The following is a 17,734-nucleotide window of genomic DNA, read 5'->3' as shown; positions in this document are numbered from 1 at the left end:
GAGATGGGATATTTTTTAAAGATAATGTTCAAATACCCTGATTGTGTTTTAAACAATTAACAACGGTCTGTGGTAGTCTTGAGGATGCAGTTTTATAATAATTATTTTAATATTCTTTGTTTACTACCAATTGCGATAAGAAAATAGAATAAAAAACTGTCCCATCTTCCCCCCACCCTACTATCCACGTTTTACCGTCGCCGACAGCTATGTTCAATCGAAATTAAAACATATTAAAGTCTCTGTTTTACGATTTTTTTATATAGCTTTGAAGAGGAAGCATTCATTATACCAAATCAAAGATAAATTTGAATTTCTTTTAATATTTTAGAAACTAGAAACGATCAAAGTTAGGTGATTTTTTTCTAATGGGAAATCCCATGCATTGCGCCACGGTCAATTTTGCGGGCGAATTTCTGTTTTGAAACTCATTTTCTTTAAAAGCTGTTTTGCATTTTAAACCTTGGATGGTAGCTTTAGGTCACATTTGAGCATATCCATCAATACACAAATTTTGATTTTCCGTTGGTATGCCCCTTTAAGGCCATAATAATACTACAGGCACACACAACTTATTAGTTTAACAAAAGCATGAACATAATGGATGATTAAAAGCCATTCTTCATCAAAACAATTTTGTTTATCTAACCGACAGCAATTTCACTGAAAGGATCACGTGATGCCTGGCATAGAATAAATAAATTCTTGTTATTAGTCTATTTCACTGCATTGCAGTTTTGGTCGGCTGTTCAGGGAAAAGGATCGTCAACCATAGCTTTAACCAGCAGGTTGCTGTTTATGTATGCGATGTCGACCGCTGTCATATATAGGGTCAGTTAGATAAGTTTTCCTGGCGTCTAGACACAGTTCCTTCCGACGACGCAGCCTTTTATACAAGGGTCTGCCTCTTCCTTTCGGGTAATCGCTGGCTGTACCCTTGGGCCGCTTTGGCTCCGCCTCCGGGGGTCGATTTTTTCCGGCTGTCAACTCTATGTGTCACCATACGCCGCATACCATATGTTGGTGGGCGGTTCATGCTTGAGACGGGATTGCTTGTTGCCTCTGTGTTACCGCAATAAGCCTTTCTCTCTGGCGTAGTTGTTTGGCACGGCGCTTTACCAGAGGGTCGACTAATTTCTCCATGTCCCAGGATTTGGAACCTCTTCGGTAACGGAAGGTGTCGACGCCCTATCTTTATCCTGTTTATAGAACAAACCGCCTCTGCTTGGCTCAAGGACAGAAGGTCGCGTGATATCCTCTTCCTGACAATCCACCCACCAACGCTCTTTATTGTCTCTTTATCTGCCTCCTCCCCCGATTAGACCTGTCCAGCATGTTAAAAATCTATCAGTGACCAAGTCAAGGGAGTATAAATAACGTAGTCACACATTTATATATAGTATGGTGGGGAAGATGGACACCTTTAGCACATAATGTCCAAATGTCCTGATCGTTTTTTAAACAATTAACAACGGTCTAGAGTCGTGAGGATACTGTTTTATAATTCTTGATATTCTTTGTTTATTACTAAATGTGACGAGAAAATAAAAAGAAAAGGAGTCCGATCTTTCCTGACCCTACTATAATGAGTATACGAATAGCCTCTCCAATCTGCGATCAGGAAGAGAATGCTCTGTTGTCTAATCGTGATATTATATTACCGTCGAGGTGAATCAATTCCACTGTGGAAGGTAACTTTATAACAACGAAGAAGTCAAGGCGACTTAAACTAGCGCAACTACTACAACAAATTCTATGCTCACATACCACCAACACTTATGGTAAGGGTAAATGGGTAGACGTGAAAATACTTAACATAGGACTAGTGTCTAAAGGTCGGCTTTTTCTGTGAATTGCAACATAAAAGAGTAAGATTTCTATATACTTTATTTCTGCTTTATTAAACAACATTTAACTGATGGTAAATTTTGAATCGAAAATAAATATTTACATTACTACATTAGCATAAGTGAAGTGGTATAAATAATTTAAAATGTTTTTACTTCCAGGTTATTGCACTTAATTATTGGTTTAAAATCGTCAAACAACACTGCAACAAATCCTAAAAATCTAACATTTTTGTTAACTTTACGTTCCTCCTAACATGCTGCACGCCGCTAGCGAGGCAAAACCACGCATAATAGGAATGCTTGAGTTGGTTTGTACAGTTTCATAATTTGGACATCGTTCACAATAACCCATGCCTCGCGATTCCTGGTAAAAACCACGCGGACATGGAATACAAGAGAGCACTGCACGTACATTCGGTTTGTAGTATCCTGCTTCACAAAGTTTGCACCTGACTATTCTATTATTAATGTGAACTGCTTCACTTCCAGGTCCACAATTTTTTCTTATCGAAGGTAATGCCGAAGATGATTCATTGAAGAGTTGATGTGACCTGTGTGTTAGTACAGTCTCTGTTGGTCGGATGGTGGTTGATGATGTAAATAAATTGGAGTTTTGGCCTGATAAAGAGTAAGTTTTAAATATTTCAATGAAAAAGTTATTATTAAAGACTTAATGGGAAAATTGCTATTAAAGTTTCAATAAATACCACAAAAAACAGCTTATTTTTTATACAAGTTTATGTACGATTTCACATTTATACAAAAACATATGTCCTACTTAAACAATTTGGTAGTCGATTGGTGGGGGACCATTTTCCTCGCGTGCAAACATATACATGAGCTGGCGTATGATCAAACGTGAAACCCGCATTACAGGATACTTCACAGTATTTTCCCTTCAACCAATGCCGACAATCTAATCGACCATTTAAAGGCCGGTTTATGTTGTTACACCTTGTAGAAGCTGTAATTGTTTTAAAAATGTTCAGATAGATAGGTAGCGGTTTTGTATATTGCTAAATAAACATTATTCCACTAACATACAGCAAATGATATAGTAGGTTGGGAGAAGATAGGACACATTTTTATTCTATTTTCTCGCCCAAGTTGGTAGTAAACAAAGAAAATGCAAAGAATTATAAAAGCGTATCCTAACGACTCCCCTAGACCGTTGTTAATTGTTTAAAACACGATCAGGATATTTGGATATCATGTTCTAAAGGTATCCCATCTTCCCCTACCCTACTGTATTATTCATTGAAATACAGGGTCTTTTTGATATTGTTACATGGATTTTGAAATTTTAAATCTTTTAATAGAAATCAATTATTTAAATATAAATTAAACCGGATGCCTTTAATTCAGCAACATAATTTTTAATCATAATACCATAATAGTTGAATATTACAAGTTTTAGTTTGGTTGTTTTAGTAAATTGATGATAATGGACTAACATCGAACAGTAACAGAAAAAGAACATTCGGCTTTGTTTCCAGCTGCATCACTTGCTATATACGTCAAACGATATGTTCCCCACGTAATTGGTCCGGAAGGAACACGTGACATTCGAACTTTGTGTAATCGAACATTGTCGCTATTCCAAGAAAGATATTTGTTTGTGAAAATATTATTATAAATTTTACAAAAACTACACAAATCAACTGACATTACATAATCTTTAAATTTGTTAACTGGATTAAACAATTAGCCACAGTAAAAATATAAATATAAAATAGAATGACAACAAATTGAACCTGAACAATGGTTCCTCCCATGTTATGTTTCCATACTCTTCATTTGATATAACAGAAATAGAACCTGGGCATCTTTGTATTACAGGTGCTGATATATCTGAAATATTAAGTACTTAACAGAAAGTAAATTAATTAACAATATTTGAATATTGACACAGATCAGTGGTAAAACAAATACATAAGTAAAAGAAACATGTAGATATGCCAATAAAAATCTAATTAGAATACTCTGCTATACAGATATTATATAAATCAGGAACATAGGCTATATTATGAATTAGCTGCACCATAAGTTGAAAGGTTTTAAGTGTTATTCATGGTTCGGACACATAGGACTTCATTTGGGGTTGTGGTACATTTGATAGCATGCTTATCTCAGTCAAGAGGATATAGGTTCGAGGCTGGAAGTTATTATCATAGTAAAAGGCATACATTAAAAAATGTAAAATCACACTAAATTTAAAACCTTTTAAAGTAAATGGAACAGGAAAACTGTGCCATGACTGTTCTTGCATGGCTGCAGTGAGGAAAATATGTTACATTCATCAATTCATGGCGCAAAAAAACATTGGTTTGACAAAACAAATTGATAGGGGCATGTCCATGCCCAACTGATGATTAACAGAAAATGATATATTGATAATCTGATCGGACAGTATAGCAAATTGTTTATTTAATGAAAAGGTACACAAACCAAACAGTTTATTTTGTTAAAGTTATTTATTATTTTGTTGAATACCTCGAACATTTACTTTCATATCGCATGATGCTTGCTGGCTTCGATCAACAGAGAATGCAGTAAAGTGTACAATCGTTGTGCCAGCAGGAAAGGTGTTACGAGATGCACGTCCATCATTTTCTTGCTCAATAATGTTCATGTTAGAAACTGGACCCAATACCTAGAAGGATATAATATCAATTATAATAATATAATATTAATAATTTTATTTGTCTCTCCAATTACAGTAGTGAAAATTTAAAAATATTTTAAACAAAAAGACATGATATAGCGACAAAACTGCAGCTGTTAAAACACGCTTACAGTTAAAAGCATATTTACATTTAGTTAAAAGAAAATGAACGTGGTCGCTACACCTAGCAGACAAACAAGCCTTTTATGTTTAATTAATATCAAGTTATTCTTCTAATAAAAACAAAAGTTTCTGTAAAGATTATATTCATATTGTTTAGTTGCCTAAATTGAAACAAACTTATAAATTGAATTATTCTTTTTATTTTTTTATTTGACTCCATGAATAAAATGGTTCAACCAGTTAATATTAATTACCGTAACATTAGCAAATGAGCTTCCATCCATTAAAACAACATCAATATCTGGTGGACATTGTATCATTGGTACAAGGGGTGGAACTAAATAAAAAATATATGAAAAAAGTAAGTTTAAAGCAAATGACTATTAATTAAACAGTTAAGTATTTCACTGAATCAGTGCTGCTAAACTATATCTCCAGTCACGCATTGAGAAATGAACTATGGAGTTTTTTAAAGTAAACCATGCACCTAGTTGTTAGATAAATGTACTCTACACACAGGGAGTAAAACAAGATTTACTGTCACAATAAAGTAATAATCATGAGAGAACATAGGAAAAAAATACCAATAATAGTTTTCACCAAAGAACAGCCTAATATCAAAAAGTGTACCAACAAAATTTGTTAATTCTCAAGTGTTTACTTTTCTAGTTATACATTCTATAAACAGGTAATACCTGTTGGAGCCTGTGGATATTTCCTTACACAGTAAGAAGGCTTCCCATCCCATATCTGGTTGGGTCCGCACCTCATGGTTAGTTTTCCCACAAGTACAAATCCACTCTTACACACAAACAGGCACAGCTGCCACTGTAAGTTCGGTTGTTGGTAACAAGACTTTGGTATGATCTCGGTGTTGTTTGGTCGAGTCAAAGGAGGACAAAACTCAGTTACTGTAGTTTAAATTGTACAGTTTTATTAATTAATTGAAAAGACAACAGCCTAACTATTTAAAAATTTATAAGAGATATTACCTAAGCAAGTAGGAGCTTCCCCTGACCAACCATTCACCCCACATTCTCTTCTACTTTCTCCTTGTACTTGGTAACCATGAGAGCATGTGTAAATGCAAACACGGCCGATGGTGATGGGATAGTCACCTTGACAAAGCCGTGCAGGAAGAACGTGGCCATGCTCAGGATCCATAAGCGGTGAACATACATGACTGACAGCTAGAAAATTTCGCATTAAAACACGCTGTTCAATACAAAATAAAAGTAATTTTACCTTGACAACTTTTTCCATTACTTAATAACCTTGCACTTCCTGGACATGCACAACGAAAACCACCCTGATAATTTTTGCAAATATCACTACATCCGCCATTTTCTATTTCACATTCGTTAATATCTGGAATTGTTTAGAGCATAGGTATAATTGTATATGAAAACAATGTGTCAGTTAATAAGACAAATTTAAACAATAATTTTAAGGAAAAAAACGTAAATCTATTCTGAATAGGTGAATTTTTTTTGTAGAACTGGAATTTGGGCTAGATTTGCCCCATTACCCCAACACATAGGCTGCTTATATTTGTTCAAGCACCTAGTTTGACTCTTCCCTAGATTGCATCTACAACTCATATCATAAACTCCTATCCGCCACATGCCCTGCCCCATCGAAGCCAGGCGTACACCTACTGCAGCTCAACTTCTTGTTTTACTAAAAAGGATACATATTTTCGTTCACGTAGCAGTAGAGCAAAAATAAGACAGCCTGCTTACAATTACCACATGTGCAACTTTGTGGATTTTTTTCTCTGTATGGCTGACAACTTAGACAACTATTTGTGACTACCAGAATGGAACATTTTGTGTTAAGTGTGTCGCCTAAAAACATTTAACCAGCATCAATCAAACCTAGTACCATTTATTTATAATGCAAGTGCCTGAACTACTTAGCCACAGCGCTTGACTATCTTAGAAAACAGCAACAAACCAATGCAGCTGGAGTGATCCGTTTGAGCCTTGTAACCATGATAACATATGCATTCATAGCTTCCTCTTGTGTTTGAACATACACCATTCTCACAGACATCGCTCTCTTTACATTCATTTGTATCTAAGGTTAGTTGGTATCCGATAAAAAATAGAATGAATGTACATTTAAATAGTTTTAACTTCAGAAAAATACTTTTAGTTAACAGGTCCTTTTAAAATATATATATAAATATCAAATACCACCAATGAAAAAATAAACATAAAAGCATAGCTATTTCTAATTTTATCATACCACAATCAATGCTGCTTTTTTTTAATTCAGAAATGTTATGATTGGTTTTCCCATGTCACTTTCTTAAATGCAAAAAATATATATTTCGTTCATTGTATCCCTTGTCCAAGTATAAAAAAATTGGATTTAAAAATATCAACAGCATATTACCTCTCTCTCTTTCCCTATCTCTCTCTATATATTGATAAACTATTAAGATCATAGTGCCCAAGTAACTACATTTTCTAAAATCTGATCAAGTTGTGTCTGTTTAGCATATTCTTTTACCAACTACATATTAAAGTAAGGGAATTAAAAAATGGGAGAACTCTCCAATAAAACCAAAATTGGTAAACATTAGACAATAAACATACAAAATGTTTAAATTATTGACCTGTGCAAAGCCTCCCATCCGTATCCAACTCATATCCAGTTGGACAATCACAATGAGCTCCACCATCTGTGTTGACACATAAGTGAGAACAACCATAGTTGCCGTCACTACACTCATTAAAATCTGAAGCAACAAAAAAGCATGATTTAACCAGCAATCAAAGCATTAAAATTAAAAAATCAATAGTACCGCAAATTTTAACCTATATACTAACCAGAATAACTATCAACCTCTAACCCACAACACCAATAACCACTAGCCCCTGCCCCTAACTACCAACCTCTAACACTTCCCACAAACTTATTCTGTAACAGGGTGGGGGACTCTTCACTTGTGCCAGAATTTATCTTATTTTTACGATGTTTTGTACTGTGTTTTTAATTTTTTAACATATCTTCAGTGAAAACATGCATGAGTATAATTTGCACAAAAGTAATGAGTTGTTACAGCTTGCTTAAAAGAAAAATGGTCTAATATTGTTGGTTTAATGACTGTCCTTTTTTTAAAAGCAGAAAAAATTGCCTTTTACATGTTACCGAAAGATACAAAATTACTAAAAAATGAATACAATTTGTAAATGTTCGCAAACCAACATAAGGGCCTCAATGACCATACAGTCCTATTTCTTTTTGTGCATTTTCATAGATAATACACCAATAGCAATAAACACATTACACACCAGAACAAGGAAGAAGAAGTTCAGGATTTCCATGGTAACCAGGTTGACAGACACAATCAGCAATGCCTATTGCTTCTGAGCCTTCCAAAATAACTGAGTTGGTTGGACAAGGAATACAGGCATTAGTCTGCACGTTTATATAAGATCTACCATCACATTCTGAAAGAGAAAATAACACATACCTGATTTTATTGATTTTATTTGTTAATGAATGTAAATTGCTTTATTCTGGAGTGGCCGGAAAAAAATAGTCGTTATAACATGGGTATTCTGTTTCATACACTTCGTGCCAGTTACCATGTATGTTACCGAAAAGTGTCTTGTCACCCACAATGCTGACAGAGAGGAGCCTTTAATTCATAACCGGGTTAGAGGCAGGGGTTCTAAACAACTATGTCAGTGCGCTGACAACTGTTCCACGCTTGCAGGGCTGGACTGTGCAGTTATCATACAACTTATTATAATATTACCAGCAATGGTTTCTGTGACAATAGTGTTCTGTATGTTATTCGTATCAATATCATTGCCATCATCCAAGCAAGTAATTCCATCCACTTGAAGTTGTCTTCCTTCAAAGCATTCACATAGATAACTACCCACTGTGTTTATGCACGTGTCTATGCATTCATGTTGGTTCATAGCACATTCATCAATGTCTGGAATATAATGTTTAGTTGTACATATGGGGTGAGAACAAAATTGCTCTGGTTTGTATAACCAGATCCTAATCTTGAATCATTGTTTTCAGAATAATGGTTTTAGTGCAACCACCCTCACACAATTGCTTAGGTGATTATTTTAAAGTTATACGATCAAAGTCTGCACCCTCTTGCCTTGTTGCAACTACAATTAACTAAGATAATTATTACAAAATGTTTACAGAAAAACTAACACATTACAGACCTAAGATCAATGACAAATTCCAAGGTTAAAATTTAAACATCCTCACGCCTTTATATTTTTGTGTCACTCTTATCCAAACATTGCTATAATGAACCGTGTCAGATACATGTCAAATGATCTTAAACATAATTAAATGATAACTAGATTAAAAGAAATAGCAATCATAAAAGTGAACATTCTACAAAATAAATGCTTGGTGACTAGACCTACCTGCACAAGTAATATTGTCATGACTAATGAATCCACTAATACATTGACAATAAAAAGATCCTTCTATATTAACACAATCAAACATACAAGCTTGATTAAACACTTCGCACTCATTAATATCTGTGAAAAATAAAATAATAACGTTGCTAAATACTTTTATTTGTAAAAACATCAGGTAACATTATTTATTTCTTAATTTTATGAAATATAGGATTAAATTAAATTTATACAACATACTAATGTGAATAAAAAACAATAAGAAACTTAAAAATTATTTATTGATCATTTGCAATTTCTAGACACATATTACCACAATAGTGGCTTTAACCACTAGCCCTCAGCACCAGAAAATGCATGGTTGAAACATTCTAGTGTTTACACTGCATGTGCTTCAAGTTATTACTTACCCATACAAGATTGGTCTTGCTGCAGCTGGTAACCACGTTGGCAACTACAATAAAAACCCCCAATGAAGTTGTGACAAATATGAGAACATCCCCCATTGTTATAGTTACATTCATTGGCGTCTATTTTAAATTTAAAATTATTCATAACTTTAATTTGGTATAAACACAAAAGTCTCAACAAAGCATTAATGAATATGTTAAGCTTTACCAAATGAGAGCCATTTTCAATTAGTAGCTATCTGTAATAATTGTAATTGTTAACCTGTTGGTAATTGTATCCAAAATTGTAATATTTTTGGAAATTGTCATATTTTTGCTATAGATCTATTACAGGCTATTGATATTTTATGTACAGATAGTTACTAAGATTTATTATATAGTTTCTAGAAAAAATAACCACACAGCCAGTTTACACATTACTGCTATATAATATTATTTTAAAGTAAAAGTATGTTAAATTTAATCTGATTTCGACCAAATTTTAATACATACGAACCAGTACAAGCTCCATCATCTCCTTGCACAAATCCTTGGTCACATTTTTGTAACACTGAAAAAGAAACCACGCAAAACAAGGTATATTAAATTAAACTACTGAATGAATAAATAAAATTTATTGCTTTTCTTTGCTCACAAGAACGAGAGAGTTTATAAAAGCGAAAAGATGGTGAAACCATAAAACATCAGTTAAGACCCACTTATTGATAAAAAAGAAAGAAAGGATGTTTTGGATAACAGGCGTGACGGTTACACCTTAAGTATACTGCACGTACAATTAAACAAATTCTGCTCTCTTGTTAAGTGAGACCAGTAGACCACATATGTTAATGTTTCTTCTATGAAGTTTTTTTTACACTAGTGTTTAAAATAAATTAATTAAACTGACCAGCACACTTGGGTGTTCTACCACTCCATTGGCCATTTGATTGACAATAACTAATATTGTCTCCACCCACCAAGGACAAACCAGATAAGCAATGATATTGAATGTAATAGACATACTGATCATCAGAGTAATCAGGTGGCAGAGGATGTGTACTGCATGTAAATAAAAAAGTTAAATATAATAGACATGATTTGTATAAACCATGTTTCTCATTTCATACCAGTTGCACTATTACTAAAAATTTGACTTACGTAAGATAACCGCCAGCAATTCTCATAGGACGAGGACAAACCAAGTGTCTCTATAATTAAACAATACATGATTAAGTTTTTTTACATATTGTTACCATAACAAACTTGTTATTATTTACCAACAAGAAAAGAGACACAAACACTTGCTAACAAACACAAAAGCTTACCTAAAAAAAGAAAGATAGAAAACCTTAGTTGCACACTCTACAATAGTGGTTCTTAGTTAAAGTTACATGTAAGTTTTAAAGCTTTTGAATTACAAAAATTTATTAAATCATCGGCAAGTTTTTCCATGTTGCTCATCTTTTAAACATCATTTCGTCTGTTTCTGGAAGAATTAACATTTCACACACTATCTGATTATTTCAGGGCCGCTTTAAATTCATGGTTACAATAAAATTTCTAGTTTGTAAAAATGGCTAGCTATTTAAATTAACGAATTTTTTTTTACGAACTGTTTTGTTTATTAAAACTTTAGTGGTACTTCCAGATAACATTTGAGCATTCCTAATTATAAACAGTTTGTTTTGTTGGTATGGCCCTTAAACAGTGGTTCCCAAAGTATGGGTCGCGACCCAAACATGGGTCGCAAATGGTTGACAAATGGGTCGTGCCAAGTTGAATCAAATTTAATAAAACAAGTTTTTTTTCTTTTCGAGCGTTCGGGTTAGGTTTGCGTTGTAGTTTAGCCTTATATTTACCATGTTTTTCTTAGCCAGGTAGACTGTTTGTTACGAAATAGTAGGCATTCACTTGGGATTCATTGCATCATAATAGCGATTGTTTGACCTGGCAAGTAATTAAGGCATAAAAGCAGTTCACACGTCGACTATTGCGTCATAATAGCGATTGTCCTGTAATTATTGGGCATGTAGGAGGTTTAAAACAGGCTTAAATGTTAGAGGCACATGCGTCGTCATGAATTAAACAGAGGTTGGATTATAACTCATAGAATGCTTATTGTTATGTTTGATCTACGTTACAGATTACGTAATTCGTTGTGATGTTACAGATTACATAACATAACTTATTATGACGCAATAAGTCGTTAACCTTACGCAAGTCAAGCGAATTACGGTGACGCAGCATGTTTTCGCGCATTTTCAATAGACAGCAGGAATCAGTGAGGCCTATTGAACATTTTGAACATAAAATTTCACGTGGCCACCAGCTAAAGGATTACCTATGGGTCGTGAAATGTTCATAAAACTCTGATTTGGGTCCCGCTAAAAAAACTTTGGGAACCACTGCCCTTAAAGGTAATTCTAATTAATTTATTGATAGAACAGTACTGAATATAATTAGCATGTTATATACCTGTTGCACCAATGTCGGCTGAGAATTCGTTTCTGAAAATATAGTAATAAAAAACTATGCAACAGTATCTTAGGCACACTGTGAGTATAAAAGCAAATCAAACTTTATTTACGTTTTATGCTGGATATTTGGTGGTTCCTGTTTTGATTCCTTGAGTAAACATTCCGTCTTGCTTCATTTATCGGAAACTGTCTGGTTGTGTCATTGTGAGAGTTGATACCTTGTATTGTTTTGTTAAAATTAAACAAATGCATTAATCGAGTTCTTTTTGGATTTTGAATATGACCGTCTCTTCTTAAAGGAAATGAATTGTTATGATTGACTTCAGTTTGGACAGTAAGAGGAAGGTGAATTTGTTGATTACGAGAATTGTGCATGTATGGTCCACGGCTGTTTGGGTTGTACATATTGTTAGCAACAGATACTCCATATACCTTGTTTGTATTACGGAACATTTCATTTTTAATTCTCTCACTCCTTGGCATAACTGCTTGGTTTCTGTTAGGTAGATTTCTTCCTTGCTGTGTGTTTGGCAAATATATTGGACCATATGGATTGTAACGGTTGTAAATGGGCATATAATTATAGTTTGGTCTCCTGTAACCCTCGGGAGGATTTACAGTAGGATTGGGAACTCTATTCCGTACATTTGGATGCAAATTATTTTGAGTCATAAAATTCGGATTGAAACTTCTTTGATTTGGAAATGGTAAAACACCGGGATTCATGCCAACATGAGGCATAGAGGTGGTTATATTGGTGGTTTTAATAGCAATGGTTGGCCGAACATTTGCTGGAATAGGCCTGGGAGCTATTGGAACATTTTGTACAGGATTGCTCACTATTGGTTGCATTGTATTTTCTGGGGCAAGAGGGGCAGGGTGTGAGTCTGAAAATAAAACATTAGGGGTTACTTTTAGCAACACTTTTTATTAAATTAAATGTGCATCGAAATTTATTATTTTAAAATCCTTCTAGCCCTAACATAACAACTTTTCTGCCTATTGAGATGTATCCTTTTTTAGGTACTGTTTATTTTAACCTAATTAGATAGTGTATTAAGACTGGTAATACAAAATAACAGTTTTCAAACCATGAGCCTGGCAAACAGGCCTTGTAGCATTCCACCGATGTCCATCACAGTACAGAATGGAGCTTCCTATAATGTTGTAACCTTCATTGCATGTATGTACCAACACTGCACCATTATGTTTAACAACTTTAACTCCATTCCTCAAGTCTTCTACAGGTGGACAACCAGGTGCTATAGATAATCACAGAATTATTATGATTGCACATAACAGAATTCCCTTTATACTCATATCAAAATTTGGACTTTTGTTTTTTTACTTTTAAAGATTGTTATAGGTTCGTATGAGTTTTTGCACCATAACCATATGTCTTAGTGTTTTTGCATTTTTATAACATATGACGTTGTTAAAGTGCCTGATGCGGAACCTACGACAATTTTATCATTGCCCTAAAATTAGGTATGAGTCAGTTTTTCTTTATTTTATTCCTGATGTAGCACAAAACTTATTTAGTGTGAATGAACTTAGCTGTTGGTAAAATTGATGTGTCCTATAGATAGAAAAATATTTGAAATTACTATTTAACGTTATTCTAGAAAACCTAATTATTCAGTAAATTGGAGTTCATTTTAACAATAATATAAAATTCTTACCAACACAAACAGGTTTTACATCTTGCCATCTTCCCCTTGTACATGAAAGTAATGGATTTCCAAACGCCTCATAACCAACATCACATATATATTGAACGAGTCTATTACCCCTCTGAAAAAGTCGCCGAGCATGTGCAATTACACCTGGGTCTCGACATGGATAACCTAAAAAATATACACAAATAATAATATATTATTTGGTGCTAATCGACTTTTTAGCCAAAACATACAGTTTAAAAAACAGACTTTTATTGTTTTAAAATGGGGGATCATAGGCAGTCTCCAAAACACAGTCTACTTTTGTGCTGTTTTGCCACAGCCTTGGATTCCGCATGTCCCAAACACATCGCTGTCAGACGTACATGATTTTAATTAATGATACTTATAATAGGTTGGGGTGAGTTATACTATTATTTGGCAGTATTCTCTTGACCTAATTAAGGAAGTGGCAAAATCAATTACTTAAAATAGATTAAATTATAGATACAAACTAAACAAAATTATAGTTTTAAAATTATATATTTTATATAGGTGGTAAAGAAACTAGCATAGCCCTATATTTGTATAGGTGGTAAAGAAACTAGCATAGCCCATAAATTTCGGTAGGTTAACTACAAGTTACTATTAATATAAAATCTTCCAATTTGGTGTCCCATATTGCCCCACATTTTACTTTTGCAGGTATTTATTGTTAAACTTTGATAGTTTTGTTTGTAATTAAATAATTTATACCTCATGGGTGATTCTATAGAATATACTGATATAGTAAAAAATATATATTTAATGGCAAAAAGAAAAATATATCTAAAATTTAGTAACCAGCATTTGAAGAGAAGTTATGAGTGTGGCTTTTGCAAATATAGAGTGGAAATACTAAATTTGTGGCAAAAACATTTATTTATTTTATAATTTTGTGTTATTATAAATTTAAATATTTGTAGGATACAATATTTGTTCATTAATGTTTTAACAATCCAAATTATTGTTCAAACAACATCAATTCTTTATACAATAAACGTACTGCAGGGAACATGTTGGGCAAGACACATAATGTTTTAATTTAATTTTCACAGCATACAACAAAATTCTGTGTCATTTGCCTGTATTTCTAATAATCTCTTTATTTATTAAACAAAATTAAAAAGGATTTTTAAACTGTCCTATCTTACCCCATCTTATTTCACCCTACTATAAGTTTGATTTATATTGCCTATGACTCATGATTGAATGTTCATATTGAAAAGTTCTGAAATAACGAAAAGCAAAAAAACAACCTAATAATCCAGGAATCCCCTTGATGCAGGTGTAATTTTAGTAGTTCTAAAACTGGATTAGATGGGACAGTTTAAACCCTTGTTAATTAAAAATATATGATGGGAATAAATGTAAATAACAATAAATAATACTCTAGGCTTTAAAAATTAGGTTTAAACATTATTTATCTTGCCTCACTGCTATAGTTTTAACATGTTACCTAAATTGTGTTATTGTATGAAGAATTGGTATATTTTGATTTGGAAAGTAGTGGGCAATACGTGCTTAAGTGTCTCGTCCTCCCCTTTACTTTTATTATATTTTAGGAATAAACATTATAACTTGATTTCAGTCAACAGATCACCAACTGCAATAATTAAGATTTGAAGTAAGGCGGACGAATCATCACAAAAAAACAGAGCAAAAACAAGAGATCATAGCTCTAATGAATGGGCACGCACTCAAATTAGCCTAATTTTAGTTAACTCTTTTACCAGCACAGTCTACCAAGCTCGTTTAAAATAAATCTGTAGTAACCAGTAAATCGGTTACCGGTCGCCATTTGCGGCCGTTTATTAGTAGGTGGACGGCATTCATAGGAATATTACTCAGTAAGATATGTCAAAACTACCCTTTTGTTTACAACTATACTCATCTAACTACCAACAAGTCAACACAAACTGCAAACAAATCAGTGTATACGTTAAACTGTTTTGTCTGTTAGTGTGGTAAAAGATTGACATTAGCCACACGTTTCTTGAATTTTTAACAACATCTGGGGTGACAATGTTAAAATACATCTACATAAAAACCGTGAATCTTAATCAACTTCATCGATTAATGTGTTGACTACTGTGTTATGTTATTGTATGGCCATTGCGGGCGTATGTGTCTTTGGGCAAGACACTTAACGGAAATTGTTTCATGCAAGTGGTCATTGATGGGTTGGAGCAATTATCATTCATACATAAAAAAAGAAACAATTAGCCACAAAGTAACGAACTTGGTAACTCGTAAGCTGGGACAGAGTATATAGAACAAAACACACGTGTTATAACGACTGTCGTTTTCCGGCCACACGAGCCATTCATTCATTCGATAGCATTGTCACGGGTTAGCAGTTTTTGTTTATTATATTATGTATTTCATTTGTCGCCCATTCTAAAAATCTTTATCAAACATGGACAAATATTTTCTTGCCAAAAAAGTTCAACGAAACACGTTTCCGTCGTTCGGCGTAAATGTTTGCTAGTAACAGATTTATATGAAGGTATTTAGCGATTCGCAAAATATGTGTAAACACTTCATCCTGTTTTATTAAACTACGATGTTGGGTTGATGATTCAAACTCGCAAACTACAAAATTCCGGGAGTTTTAATATGATTCAGCGAGCATTCAGAATGAACATCCTGTTATTGTGCTTTTTATGTCATTTATAAAAAGGCTGTAACACCGTGAGATATTGCCGAATAATACTGTAACATTTATTTCGTCGTATTAAATACCGGTAAAAGAAGATTTTTTAAAAAAGGCACGTTTTACGCCATGTTCTATCTTTCCCACCCTACTATATAATTGGCAATTACTTTCAACAGTTAAGTACACAAACAATCTTTAATTTTTATTGCAATATTTTCAATTAAACATGATCCGTTACAGTTTCGCTTTAATAATGAGTTCAATTAGCGAGTCAATAACGATTAAGAACTAAACCAATAAAACATGAAATGCGTGCCAGACGTAAAAAATAGGCGTATATACTGGCGATAAGCAGACAAATCGATGATGAATGCGGGCGGTGTCGCGTATAATATTTTCTAACATTTACTGTTGTACACGTAAGAAACTTTGGGTGAATGTTATACGTTTATCTTACATCTTTATTATTGTCATCACAATTTCCCACGGACTTTCATTGAAGACACATGCTCTCTACTCTAAAATGCCCCTTTGAACCTTTTTTGCGACGAACTGTATTTTCGTGTCTTGCGTAGTAATATGCCCTATGGCCTATACCCCTCGCACTGGCTTTGTTATCATGCAAGAATCTACATACCCCTAGAACAAGTTTAAAAATAATAGATGCATATACGACCCAACAACGTTCACTAACGAGGACCAGTAGAGACAAATCGTCACAAATGCATGACCAAGAAAACAATTTTTCGCTGAGAACGCCTGGTTTACGATACGGTACGTGTCAAACAAGAACAACTATTTGACAAAAGTGCAATGTAGAAATAAAGCTTTATTTTACTAATGAACTAAAACCGTGTATTTATCTTTGTTTGAAATCGACCGCGTTCCCAAACATGGCTTGTTTGTTGTGCACTTATCTATGATGTGTTAAAAGTTTAATTCACGAAATGCTATAAGTACAAGCCTGACATGAGAAATTATGTTTCTTTTAATCTAACATTACTTATAAGATAGAGAAAGTTATAAACAATTAATAAATAGGTACATTTATCATATATATATATAACACTTACCAGTAGCAACATGGCAGGAAATTACTAAACATAAAAAAACGATTTTGGTGGCTTCTTTAACAAAATTCATTTTTGCATTGGTATAGGCTAACTAGCATCTACTTTCATTTAATTGTTACACTTTAACTCCACATTCGCATGTGCAGCCTCTTGGAATGCTTCGGGTGACTCGTTCAAACGCTCGCGATGGCTTATCACTAATCAATCGTAATGTAGACTGGTGACTCTGTTGTACACGAAGGTTACTTTCTTCTCAGTTGAATTGGAGCGAAGCAGCTCATAGAGGAAATAAATAAATTGCTTGACCGGTGAACCGAGCAGCAGCATTCGTGACGACGACAGAAGACTGCACGAAATTGTCGTTGTTACAGTTAACAGTATTAAATATG

The 17,734-nt window shown here is 33.8% G+C and overlaps 1 protein-coding gene across 6 annotated transcripts; it reads right to left on the bottom strand.

Moving 5' to 3' along the window:
* Positions 1–1,869: 1,869 nt before the first annotated feature.
* LOC149729611 (uncharacterized) lies at positions 1,870–17,678 on the bottom strand. Of its 6 annotated transcripts, none has more exons than XM_089886883.1 (23): positions 17,346–17,676; positions 13,599–13,763; positions 13,008–13,178; positions 12,027–12,803; positions 11,915–11,946; positions 10,598–10,647; positions 10,347–10,498; positions 9,957–10,010; positions 9,461–9,580; positions 9,054–9,173; positions 8,411–8,596; positions 7,941–8,099; positions 7,262–7,384; positions 6,595–6,717; positions 5,884–6,006; positions 5,631–5,828; positions 5,334–5,549; positions 4,893–4,975; positions 4,344–4,503; positions 3,605–3,701; positions 3,305–3,444; positions 2,629–2,814; positions 1,870–2,468 (listed from the first exon to the last, which is right to left on the bottom strand). In XM_089886883.1, the coding sequence occupies exons 1-23, from the start codon at positions 17,413–17,415 to the stop codon at positions 2,089–2,091; spliced, it is 3,885 nt and encodes a 1,294-aa protein (XP_089743009.1). In that variant the 5' UTR covers positions 17,416–17,676; the 3' UTR covers positions 1,870–2,088. The 6 variants fall into 6 exon arrangements, with proteins under 6 accessions (XP_089743009.1, XP_089743013.1, XP_089743014.1 ...); XM_089886887.1 differs by lacking the exon at positions 17,346–17,676 and adding an exon at positions 16,730–17,059; XM_089886888.1 differs by lacking the exon at positions 17,346–17,676 and adding an exon at positions 15,073–16,648.
* Between the last annotated feature and the right edge of the window lie 56 nt (positions 17,679–17,734).

The sequence above is a fragment of the Ciona robusta genome, chromosome 10 (assembly GCF_009617815.1).
Source record: "Ciona robusta chromosome 10, ASM961781v2".
Taxonomy (NCBI): Eukaryota; Metazoa; Chordata; class Ascidiacea; order Phlebobranchia; family Cionidae; genus Ciona; species Ciona robusta.
This window is presented reverse-complemented; position numbering and strand designations above follow the sequence as displayed.